Raw genomic sequence first — 12,036 nt, forward strand, 5'->3', positions numbered from 1 at the left:
CACAGTATCTCTGTGCATTCAAATTACCATCGATAAAATGTTATTGTGTTCATTGTCCGTAGCTTATGCCTGCCCAAACCATAACCCCAACGCCACCATGGGGCACTCTGTTCAAAAAGTTGGCATCCGCAAACTGTGAGGCCGGTTGAACATACAGCCAAATTCTCTTAAATTAAGTTGGGGGCGGCATATGGTAGAGAAATGAACATTAAATTCTCTGGCAACAGCGCTAGTGGACATTCCTGCAGTCAGCATGCCAATTGCACACTCCCTCAAAAGTTAAGACATCTGTAGCATTGTGTTGTGTGACAAAGCTGCACATTATAGAGTGGCCTTTTATTGTCCCCAGCACAAGGTTCACCTGTGTAATGTTCATACTGTTTAATTAGCTTCTTGATATGCCACACCTGTCAGGTGGATGTATTATCTTGTCATATCAGATATGCTCACTACCATTTGAGAGAAATAAGCTTTTGGTGCATATCGTACATTTCTGGGATTTTTATTTCAGATCACAAAACATGGGATCAACACTTTAGGTGTTGAGTTTATATTTTTGTGTGTTCACTGCACATGCCATTCCACATTTATTTTGGGTTATAATCATGTTATAATGCTCATCTAATGCTGAATCAGTCATTCCATTGTTATCAATCAACTGCATTACACTTTAAATAATTCGAATTCAGATGCCAATCTGGTTGACGACACTAGCTAGCTAAATTGGCTAGCTAACCAAACCATTATGATGGTTATCTAGCATACTAGCTAGCCCGACTACTATATCAGCAATAACAGCCGAGTGTAATCTTAACAAATGCCTTAAACAGAAGTCCAAAACTACATATACGCCTGTTTAAATATATATATTATGAAATGCACAGGCAAATGCAAATCGCTGTGGAATCCGTCTAGCTAGCTGATTACACTTGTGTTCCTTGTTATATCTGTGCAGTGGTTTTCCCAGACCTAGACGTCCTTGCATTCACAAAAGTACAATTGCGCGCGCACACAGTGCAAACCCGAAAAAAAGTCCCAGCACAACAGAACATTTACATCTGGTGCAGAGATCACCATATTTTAGCACGGGGGAAAGTAACATAATTGGCTTATCGATAGGCTTGATGCGTTTATTTTGTTATGCCTTTGACCTACTGCTACATTAGAAAATGGCGGAGTCGGATGGTGGGGATTTCGCCTCGAATCGTCCGCAGAACAGGTGAGGATGACACTCGTGGTGAAATCAATATGGGAAAACTGTATGTAGACCAAAAGGCAGCCAGAGATAAATGGGCATGTGATAGGCCTACATGACACCCAGGAGAACATACCGGGTAAGGAATTAAAACATGTATAAATGTGAAACATTGGGCGAGAGGACATTCGGGTGGATTTTCAAGAAATTCCCGAGGATACTGGCCTTTTTTGTTTTTGCATGAATTGTCAAATCTTTGCAGATTGATTCATTTATTGTACATTGTATCCATGGTAGGCTACATCCTAGGCTAAATATTGCCAGTGATAAGTTATGAGTAAGAAAGAATGTTAGGCTACCTGTTTGGAATTCTGTCGTAACATTGTTACGTTCATAGTTACAGACACCGCTCCAGGATAAAGGGATTTAAGGGGGCAGTTGAAATCGGCGAAGGGCTAGTTTTTGGGGGGGTTCTTGTATTGGAATTATATTGAATTCTGCTTATATTACGTTACACCACAATAAACATAAAGTTCAAATGCAGAGACTCCGAGATCATTGAGTGCTTTTAAAGTGACAGGTTGGCGCAAAATCTGTAACCTATATCCGCTGCGCGTATCAGCATAAAATATTGGCCTTCTAGCAGTCGTAAAGACGAATATTCAGCAGGAGGCAGGTAGAGGTGCAAATTCGTGTTGGGTTTATTGACACAGCGATGGTGTTTCAAATGTGACGGTGATATTTACAAATATATAAAAATGTCAGCATGCAAAATAAAAAGCCTCTCATCAGGCAAAACCTGCCTTAACCAGTAAAGCACAGGTTTGGATACAGCCTACGCTTGAGGTACCCAAAAGTGAACTATTCTTGGCGCGCAGGCCAGGTATATCTGTGCACGCTAACGTGCGCGCATTCACACCATTAAACATGACGGAGAAAACGGACACATGCTCTCCAAACAAAGACAATTAAGAAATTGACAGTTAACTGGTACACGCAATTAAATAAATCACAAGTGTTGCGCAGTTTGTGTGCTCTCCAAACAACTTTTCCACTTGGAGAATGAGAATGGTATTAGGCTATATTTAATGAATTACACAAATTTCTGTAATCACACATTCGAAATTAATGGGGGACTATGTTGTGATTAACAGTAACTTCACTGATGAATATATATTTCATGGGGCATTGATAAACATTGACAAACAATGAAATCGAACGTTCAGCTGTCCACTAACCTTTTGGCGATGCGGGGGCACAAACTTCTCCGCATTGACCTTTTTTGATGCAGGTAAGGGAGAATTCTCTCCAGAACGATAAACCAGACCTCCCACTGGGGTTGTCTCCAGACTTCCATATCACACCCAGGAACATTTTGCGGTGTGGTCATTTTCTCTCCAAGCCCGGGGAAAGGGTCAGAGCACACCCTCTCCTCTCCAGGTTGCGGAGAGAGCTCGGTCATAATCAGTGTCAGTCAATGTCCGGATGAAAACCTCATACACCCCATCACAGGGCAGACCCTCCTGCAGAGCACCCCCAAAGGAACAGCAGAGGAGCAGGAAGGAGACAGACAGGCCTCCAACACTGCATCCTCAACAGGGCCTGACTGGTAACCTTGACCCCGCCCTTGTAAATTAAATATTACAGTTATTACCTTATTCACTTAGCCTATCACAAAGATGAGAAGTGTTTTTCCCACTTTCTATGGAAACCCAAAGGATTCACACCTAACTGTCCCCGTGGCTTTCCATAGCCCCCCTACACACTCCGCGGTGTACTCTGCCCATTGTGCTGACGCAGCGGAGATACCAATTTTTTATGCGCCAACCTGTCACTCAATCATCTGAACTTTTTAGCTATTTTTATATAGGGACATACAACTTAAACTGAGGGTGCACAAGTTTGAACTGAGGGGGCTAAGCCCCCTTTAGCCCCCTCATGCATCTGGATAAGCAAATTTCCTCTAGCAGGTGCAGCACCGCAACACATTGCAAAGTCCCTATTTCTTCAGCATCAAATGAAAAATGTTATGGCCTACTGAATTTAATCCGCCACTTATTGATGATACTGTAGCCTATAGCTAGTTTTTAGTTTGACTTTAAAAACAAACAAAAAAATTAAAGTAAAAAAACACAACTTTTCAGTTGTGTTTTGTCAACCAAACCCAATCAAGAATTTGTCTCAAAACAGCCAAACAGTCATAATTATTTGATTTCATTAGGTTTAATTGATAAGCTTGAAACATGAAACTGACTAGCCTTCTGCCAGTTACCAGAGGCACAGTCAGTCAGTCATACTGTAAGTCACCACAATAATTGACACACCACTTCCCGCATGTAGGCTATATATTGGATAAATATGTAGGCAACTTCATTCTATTTAACAAAATATAATGTTTCAACATAAATTGTGAGTGACAGTTATAATTTCCCCCCAGGTATCATAGATAGGCAGCCTATAGTACTATTATCCATTGAGACGGTCATATCCTCACTCAATATCTAGTGAGATTAAATTGTCCTGAAAGTGGTGAACAATTCAAGATATTCTCTAGTGTTTAAGGGATATATATATCACCATTAACACAGGCTTTGTTCTCTGAATACAAAATAAGGCATTTCTTCAAAGGAAGCAGCTGAATAATTAAAAAGAAAAGGGAGTTGAGATGAGATGAGGGTGATGATGCAGCTGCTGGGAAAAAGGATGGACAAAGTGCAGGAGAGCAAGAGCTCAGCACTGTCACTGATGCTACAACAGGATCAGTCAACTCTGACAAGTATCCTAGAAGCTTAATTGGCAGAAGATACGTGGAAATACTTTTTAAAATACCCTATTCTGATAAACTGATAGTGATAGGCCTTTTCTCTTCCAGTATGGCTAACCAGAATAGCACCCTGCGTTGCACGTTCTCAGCCCCAAGCCATAGCGCCACTCTCCTGCAGGGCTTGTCGGTCCTGCGAGTCCAGGGGCAGCTCCTGGATGTGGTGCTGGCCATCAATGAGGAGCGCTTCCAGGTTCACAAGGCAGTGCTGGCCTCCTGCAGTGACTACTTCAGGTGAGACTGACGCTGTGTCTCCAAAATGGCTTCTGCTACTCGTCTCCTTTCCTTTCATCTGCACTGATTTGAGAGGACTGGACACTGGATGTATTCTCTGACTATAGTGATACACTGACTGGTAAAAGAGAGACCCAGGTAAAGAGACGTACAAATCAAATCATGATACAGATGTAGAGGTGAGGGGAAGAGTGTGATTGTGTTGCTGAATTTGGCTTTGGTGTGAAATAATGATACATCAAGAGCTGAGTCAGATGAGAGGCGTAGTGGAGAGAAAGGAAGAGGAATTGGTACAATATGTGGGACTGATAGGGAGGGATATATTAACATTACAGGTGTACAATGTGCAATGTGAATATATTTAAATGAATAATCTGATGTTCTTGTCCTGATGTTGCATGGCAAGTAGGGGAGTGGTTCCGTGTCTAATTTACCTCAGATTAATATGTTGTTTAGAATTGGGGGAAATCAATAAAACAAGTTTAACATAAAGACAGTTATTTAAATGGCATTCTCACTTACCTTGCAGAGCCATGTTCACCGGAGGCATGAGGGAGTCAAACAAGGATACCATTGAGCTGAAAGGCTTGTCCGCCCGTGGCCTGAAACATATAATTGACTTTGCTTACAGCGCAGATGTCACACTTGACCTGGACTGCATTCAGGATGTACTGGGAGCAGCTGTCTTTCTCCAGATGGTCCCAGTCGTGGAGCTTTGTGAGGAGTTCCTCAAATCAGCCATGAGCGTAGAGACCTGCCTGAACATTGGCCAGATGGCCACCACCTTCAACCTGTCCTCCCTCAAGGAGTCTGTGGACACCTTTACCTTCCGCCACTTCCTGCAGATCGCTGAGGAGGAGGACTTCCTGCACATTCCCATGGAGCGCCTGGTCTTCTTCCTGCAGAGCAACAAGCTGAAGAACTGCAGCGAGATCGACCTGTTCCACGCTGCCATCCGCTGGCTGCAGCACGACGAGGCCCGCCGGGCCGGAGCCAACAAAGTGCTCTGCCACGTACGATTCCCCCTCATGCGCTCCTCGGAGCTGGTAGACAGCGTGCAGACGGTGGACATCATGGTAGAGGACGTGCTGTGCAGGCAGTACCTCCTGGAGGCCTTCAACTTCCAGATCCTCCCCTTTCGTCAGCACGAGATGCAGTCCCCTCGGACTGTGATCCGCTCCGAAGTAGTTTCACTCATTACCTTTGGTGGGACACCCTACACTGACAATGATCGTACTGTGAGCAGTAAGGTGTTCTATCTTCCAGACATTGCCGCGCGTCAGTTCAAGGAACTAACGGAGGCGGAGACAGGTTCCAGCCACGCCTGTGTATCGGTGCTGGACAACTTTGTTTACGTAGTAGGCGGGCAGCACCTGCAGTACCGCAGCGGCGAAGGGGCGGTAAACGTCTGCTTCCGCTATGACCCGCACCTGAGCCAATGGCTGCGCATCCAGCCGATGCAGGAGGTGCGCATTCAGTTCCAGCTCAACGTTCTTCAAGGACAACTCTACGCCACTGGGGGGCGCAACCGATCTGGAAGTCTGTCGTCCGTAGAGTGCTACTGTCCCAAGAAAAATGAGTGGACCTACGTGGAACCACTGAAACGCAGAATCTGGGGCCATGCAGGAACTCCCTGTGGTGACAAGCTCTACATCTCAGGGGGTTACGGTGTCTCGGTGGACGATAAGAAAGCCCTGCACTGTTATGATCCCACATCTGACCAATGGGACTTCAAATCGCCCATGAATGAGCCCAGAGTGCTTCATGCTATGATCAGCGCCAAAGACCGTGTTTACTGCCTGGGCGGTCGCATGGACCACGTGGACCGCTGCTTTGACGTCCTGGTGGTTGAGTATTATATTCCAGAGAATGACCAGTGGACCACTGTTAGCCCCATGCGAGCAGGGCAATCTGAGGCAGGCTGCTGCTTGTTGGACAAAAATATCTATATCGTTGGAGGGTACAATTGGCATCTAAACAATGTCACAAGCATCGTGCAAGTGTACAACACAGAGGCTGATGAGTGGGAGAGGGACTTGCACTTCCCTGAGTCTTTTGCAGGAATTGCGTGTACGCCGATCATACTTCCACAAACCACCACGCAACGGTAATCCCTCTGCCCAAAGTGACTGTGACAATTTGATTCCATGGGTGATTCCTCACAAAACTGAAAACAAAAACAATACCATGATTTGGGAGATTTTCAGTCAATTTAATCCACAGAAGGGTCCTTTGGAAGAAGGATGGATGACACATACAGTGCCTTCAGAAAGTATTCACACCCCTTGACTTTTTCCACAACTTGTTGTGTTACAGCCTGAATTTAAAATGGATTAAATGTGGATTTTGTGTCACTGGCCTACACACAATACCCTATAATGTTAAAGTGGAATTTTTACAAATGAACAAAAACCTGAAATGTCTTGAGTCAATAAGTATTCAACTCCTTTGCTATGACAAGCCTAAATAATTTCAGTAGTAAATTTGCTTAACAAGTCACATAATAAGTTGCATGTACTTATGTGTGCGATAACAGTGTTTACCATGATTTTCGAATGACTACTTCAATACAAGACCATATTGAATGCTCCTGAGTGGCCTAGTCACAGTTTTGACTTAAATTGACTTGAAAATATATGTCAAGACTTGAAAATAGCTGTCTAACAATGGTCAACAACCAACTTGACAGCTAGAAGAAGAAAAATAATCATGTTCAAATATTTTACAATCCAGGTGTGCAAAGCTCTTAGAGACTTACCCAGAAAGACTCACAGCTGTAACCACTGCCAAAGGTGATTCTAACACGTATTGACTCAGGGGTGTGAATACTTACGTATATTTGATATTTCATTTTCAATAAATGTGCAAAAAAAATCCCAAAATATGTTTTCAATTTGTCATTATGGGTTATTGTGTGTAGATGGGTGAGTTTTTTTTATTTAATACATTTTTAAATTCAGGCAGTAACACAACAAAATGTGGAATAAGTCAAGGGGTATGAATAGTTTCTGAAGGTACTGTGTTTGACATTTGTATCTTAACTAAATCTTAAATAATGAATTGAAGTTGGAATATTTGTGACATTTTCGCCTTGACTATGCCTCCTTTAAGACTCCATAATGTTTAATCTGTTAAGATCTGTTAAGATGTTGCTATAATATAGGCTACAGTGTATTACTTCAGCTTCCATCCTATGGTTGAGGTCCATGTGCTGCATTATAATGAACTGTGTTTGAAATGATGTGAAGGCCAGAGCTAGTGTAAATGTATTAGTGGCCTTTTAATGGAAAATAAGTGTTAGCTCTAAGGACAGACTTGCTTTTAAATAGATCATTATTGACATTTCAATGTAGTTTGGGGTGTTTAAAAAAATACTTAAAGCACTACCCACAATCAAAAACCTATTAACAGATTTGCAGGATAACATTTCTACATTTGTGCCCTGCATCAAGGAAGCATGTTTCTATTAATTGGTTGGGTAAATACATTGAAATAGTCTATTTGTAGGGTTTAACTTAAAACAAAACGAAAATTACAACAGATTTGATGACAGAATAGACTGCATGGGACCCGTAAGCATTGTTCACATTGAAGTTACTCAAATTCAGTTTTATTGCATATAGCAGATTATAATCTGTTCTTTTTCCTGCAGTCTGAACAGCCAAAAAGCACATGGAATTGGATATTTCAAGACACATTTCAAACCACCTTTGTAGTTCCTTTGAAGTCAGATACAAATCTTCTTCCTGGCCATGCGTCTTGTCTGAACCGTCAAATCTGATTTGCCCTCGTGTGGTTTTTAGACTGTTATTTGGCATATATTGTTGCTTGCTAGCTACTCTGTTGACAGTTTGACAATAACATGTGGTATCTAACTAGCTTGTTAATCGTTTACAAACAAATCAGTGAATGTGCTAGAAAGCTAAACAGATACCTAGCTAGCTAGTTGACTGCTGTGGCTAGCCAAAAAGGACTTGTTTTGAAACTACTTGTCTTAACCTTTGAGGCTTAAAGAGTGTTCTTACACTATGATGAACATTCAAATCAACTGGGAAACGTCCATGGGAGGCATTGTTGTCACCTTAGCTTGCGACATAACTTCTGATGCTTCGATCTGATACCATTTCTGTCTAGCCGTCTACGCATACAATTTGATGCATACGTTTGATAAATCCAAAGTGTCCACCACACAGAATGCACTGCAACTGCTTCTGCAACGCAATGCTGCAAGGCAAACGCAGCGTTCCATTGGAAATGAATGTACAGTACTGATCAAATGTTTGGACACACCTACTCATTCAAGGGTTTTTCTTTATTTTTACTATTTTCTACATTGTAGAATAATAGTGAAGACATCAAAACTATGAAAAAACACATATAGAATCGTGTAGTAACCAAAAAAGTGTTAAACAAATCAAAATATATTTTAGATTTTAGATTCTACAAAGTAGCCGCCCTTTGCCTTGATGACAGCTTTGCACACTCTTGGTATTCCCTCAACCAGCTTTACCTGGAATGCTTTTCCAACTGTCTTGAAGGAGTTCCTACATATGCTGAGCACTTGTTGGAAGCTTTTGCTTCACTCTGCGGTCCAACTCATCCCAAACCATCTCAATTGGGTTGAGGTCGGGTGATTGTGGAGGCCAGGTCATCTGATGCAGCACTCCGTCACTCTCCTTCTTGGTCAAATAGCCCCTACACAGCCTGGAGGTGTGTTGGGTCAATGTCCTGTTGAAAAACAAATGATAGTCAGACTAAGCGTAAACCAGATGGGATGGTGTATCGTTGCAGAATGCTGTGGTAGCCATGCTAGTTAAGTGTTCCTTGAATTGTGTTCCTTGAATTCTAAATAAGTCACTGAGAGTGTCACTAGCAAAGCTCCTCCATGTCTCACAAAGACACAGTGGTTGGAACCATCAGACTAAAGGACAGATTTCCACTGGTCTAATGTCCATTGCTTGTGTTTCTTGGCCCAAGCAAGTCTCTTCTTGTTATTGGTGTCCTTTAGTAGTGGTTTCTTTGCAGCAATTCAAGCATGAAGGCCTGATTCACGCAGTCTCCTCCAAAGAGTTGATGTTGAGATGTGTCTGTTACTTAAACTTAGGGGAATATTTATTTGGGCTACAATTTCTGAGGCTGGTAACTGTAATGAACTTATCCTCTGCAGCCGAGGTAACTCTGGGTCTTCTTTTCCTGTGGCGGTCCTCATGAGTGCCAGTTTCATCATAGCGCTTGATGGTTTTTACAACTACACTTGAATAAACTTGAAAAGTTCTTGAAATGTTCCGTATTGACTCACCTTCATGTCTTAAAGTAACGATGGACTGTCGTTTCTCTTTGCTTATTTGAGCTGTTCTTGCCATAATATGGACTTGGTCTTTTACCAAATAGGGCTATCTTCTATATATCACCCCTACCTTGTCACAACACAACTGATTGGCTCAAACACATTAAGAAGGAAAGAAAATCCACAAATTAACTTTTAACAAGGCACACTTGTTAATTGAAATTCATTCCAGGTGACTACCTCATGAAGCTGGTTGAGAGAATGTCAAGATTTTGCAAAGTTGTCATCAAGGCAAAGGGTGGCTACTTTGAAAAATCACACATATTTTGATTTGTTGAACACTTATTTGGTTACTACATGATTCCATATGTGTTATTTCATAGTTTTGATGTCTTCACTATTATTCTACAATGTAGAAAATAGTAAAAATATATATATAATAAAAAAATAACTGGAATGAGTAGGTGTCTCCAAACTTTTGACTGGTACTGTACTTCTTGTGTACCAAAATGCAATGACACTGTCGGTGTGATCGAGGCGTGAGCAAGCACGAGCACCACCACCAATCAGCCTATACCACTGACAATGTCTGGAGTCAATGGAGCAGGTGTGGATATAGTCCAAGCTATCTTATGAAACACGTATTCCAAACTCTATCTTATGGCAGCTCAGTCGTTTTTGAAGTCCTGTGTGAGTGCATGAGAACATCTGTGGTTAGTGCTCCTTATGTAGGAATTCTGTAGGCTTCTTGCATTTTCTCTAAAATGTTATACTGTGTATAATTAATACTATAGATCAGAATGAAGTGATTTTGTCTCGTCCAACTCTTGCAGTGTTTGGTTGTGATGAACAAGTGGGGGTGGGAGGGTTCTGGTCAAGTGGCCAGATTCGAAGGCCAAGTTACATTGGTGTCACCCCCTTCTCCTAGCTCCTACACAAAAGGACTCCTATGGTGTGAGAAATAGGGTGATGCCTTCACTTATCTTCAAATAGACATATGCCAACTGCTTTCACCTATGCAGTCCTGCCAGAACTGTAAAGCCCAAAGAGCTAAGGGCAATGGGCTGAAATTCATGTAAGGGGGACCTCCTGATGGAAAGAACAAGCACAGCACACAAGCAGTGAGGATATGTGATTATTGTCCTGTGTGTTTCTCCCTTTAGTATAGTGCATATGGTAAAACGTTAGTTTAATGTGGAGTAGCCTATTTGTGAGACTTTCAGTATTGTATGCACAACTGGTTGTTAATGTATTTTACTCCTTGTAGACTATGTTGACAGTGGTGAGACAAGCTTATAATGCAACATCTTATTTGGAAGCACAACGTGGCCCTCGTTGAAATATGTTTTGGTTTTGAAAATGTCACCTGTTTGCCTCACCTGTTCTGATGTTTTGTATGTCCAACTCAAAAGCACATAGTTAGCTTTTAAGTGCTTTATAAGTGGAGTCCACTGTTATCAAAGGAGAATGTAGACTTCTTCTGCCATTAAAATCCTTGGGTGGGCCACCTAAGTGTTTTTTCCGGGACTCCTAAGTAAAAAAGAAAAAAAAGAAAACGGGGTAAAAAAAAGCATTTAATCTATTTTTTTTTAACATTTATTTTCAGAATGGAATAAAGCTTTCAGTCTAAACTTAAACTATTAAAACCAGATAAGGTATGTAGAAAGATAATGGACCTATATATTTTTCAATAATATCATATTTGAAAACTAACAATCACCAAAATAAAACCTAGACAGAATTGGAAATTCTAAAAACAATTAATCTATCCGTATTGATTTTGTTCATATGTTTGTATAAAAGAACACAGCATTATCCATGGCAAAATGCATAGAATTGCAGGACATGTGCATTAAAACTGCTAAATTGTCACTCCCTCAATGGCAGAATATGTAGAATCGCAGAGATACATTTCTCTGTGGAGAAATTGGTTTAAAAATGCCTCTACACCACCTAAGCCCCTTTTTAAAACAACCCTGCATAACCTTAAAGCTGAGATCCGCGATAGGCGAAGCAGCCGCCCCTGGATGCATTTGTTATTGTTTTTGAGGAAATGAGCGTCCAGCAATAAAATCAATGATGTCCAACGGGGGGGAAAAATCAGTGTCTGTTGTTTGAAGTAATGTCTGTTGTTGTAATATCGCAAACTGATGTGTTCAATTTCACCGCTATGGATTCCAGCTTTAATTAAAGGTGTTACATGAACTGAAAACAGCATTCAGGTGTTGTAAATGAATGTATCATTTTTCAAAGAACAACAAAAATCTTTGTGGGATGGCAGTTTAATGTAAATTGAAGACAAGTGAAACCTTATTCCCAATCGTAGAAAATTCTACTTGACCCGTCAGTGAAACTGTGAAATACAAGTCCGTACCAGAATGTGTTTAATCTTATGAGCTCTTCCTCTTTCTTATACAGTACTGTAATACAGATGTGATATGTAGATTGACACATTTTTTTGTGTGATCAGCATACTAATCCTTTTGTCATTTGTGTTAG

At 41.3% G+C, this 12,036-nt stretch overlaps 1 protein-coding gene across 2 annotated transcripts; it reads left to right on the top strand.

Moving 5' to 3' along the window:
• The first annotated feature begins 973 nt into the window (after positions 1–973).
• Positions 974–11,267, top strand: LOC139409071 (kelch-like protein 26). Of its 2 annotated transcripts, XM_071153751.1 has the most exons (4): positions 974–1,219; positions 4,068–4,250; positions 4,780–8,654; positions 10,281–11,267. In XM_071153751.1, the coding sequence occupies exons 1-3, from the start codon at positions 1,170–1,172 to the stop codon at positions 6,359–6,361; spliced, it is 1,815 nt and encodes a 604-aa protein (XP_071009852.1). In that variant the 5' UTR covers positions 974–1,169; the 3' UTR covers positions 6,362–8,654; positions 10,281–11,267. The 2 variants fall into 2 exon arrangements, with proteins under 2 accessions (XP_071009852.1, XP_071009853.1); XM_071153752.1 differs by lacking the exon at positions 4,068–4,250 and having other exon boundaries at positions 996–1,219.
• The last annotated feature ends 769 nt before the right edge of the window (positions 11,268–12,036 follow it).

The sequence above is a fragment of the Oncorhynchus clarkii genome, chromosome 5 (genome assembly GCF_045791955.1).
Source record: "Oncorhynchus clarkii lewisi isolate Uvic-CL-2024 chromosome 5, UVic_Ocla_1.0, whole genome shotgun sequence".
Lineage (NCBI taxonomy): Eukaryota > Metazoa > Chordata > Actinopteri > Salmoniformes > Salmonidae > Oncorhynchus > Oncorhynchus clarkii.

Bases quoted from the DNA above. Each gene is read 5' to 3' on its own strand.
- LOC139409071 (XM_071153751.1), top strand. From the start codon at position 1,170: ATGGCGGAGTCGGATGGTGGGGATTTCGCCTCGAATCGTCCGCAGAAC. The intron at 1,220-4,067 runs GTGAGGATGACA...TTTCTCTTCCAG, and splicing joins TCGAATCGTCCGCAGAACAG to TATGGCTAACCAGAATAGCA. The intron at 4,251-4,779 runs GTGAGACTGACG...CTTACCTTGCAG, and splicing joins TCCTGCAGTGACTACTTCAG to AGCCATGTTCACCGGAGGCA.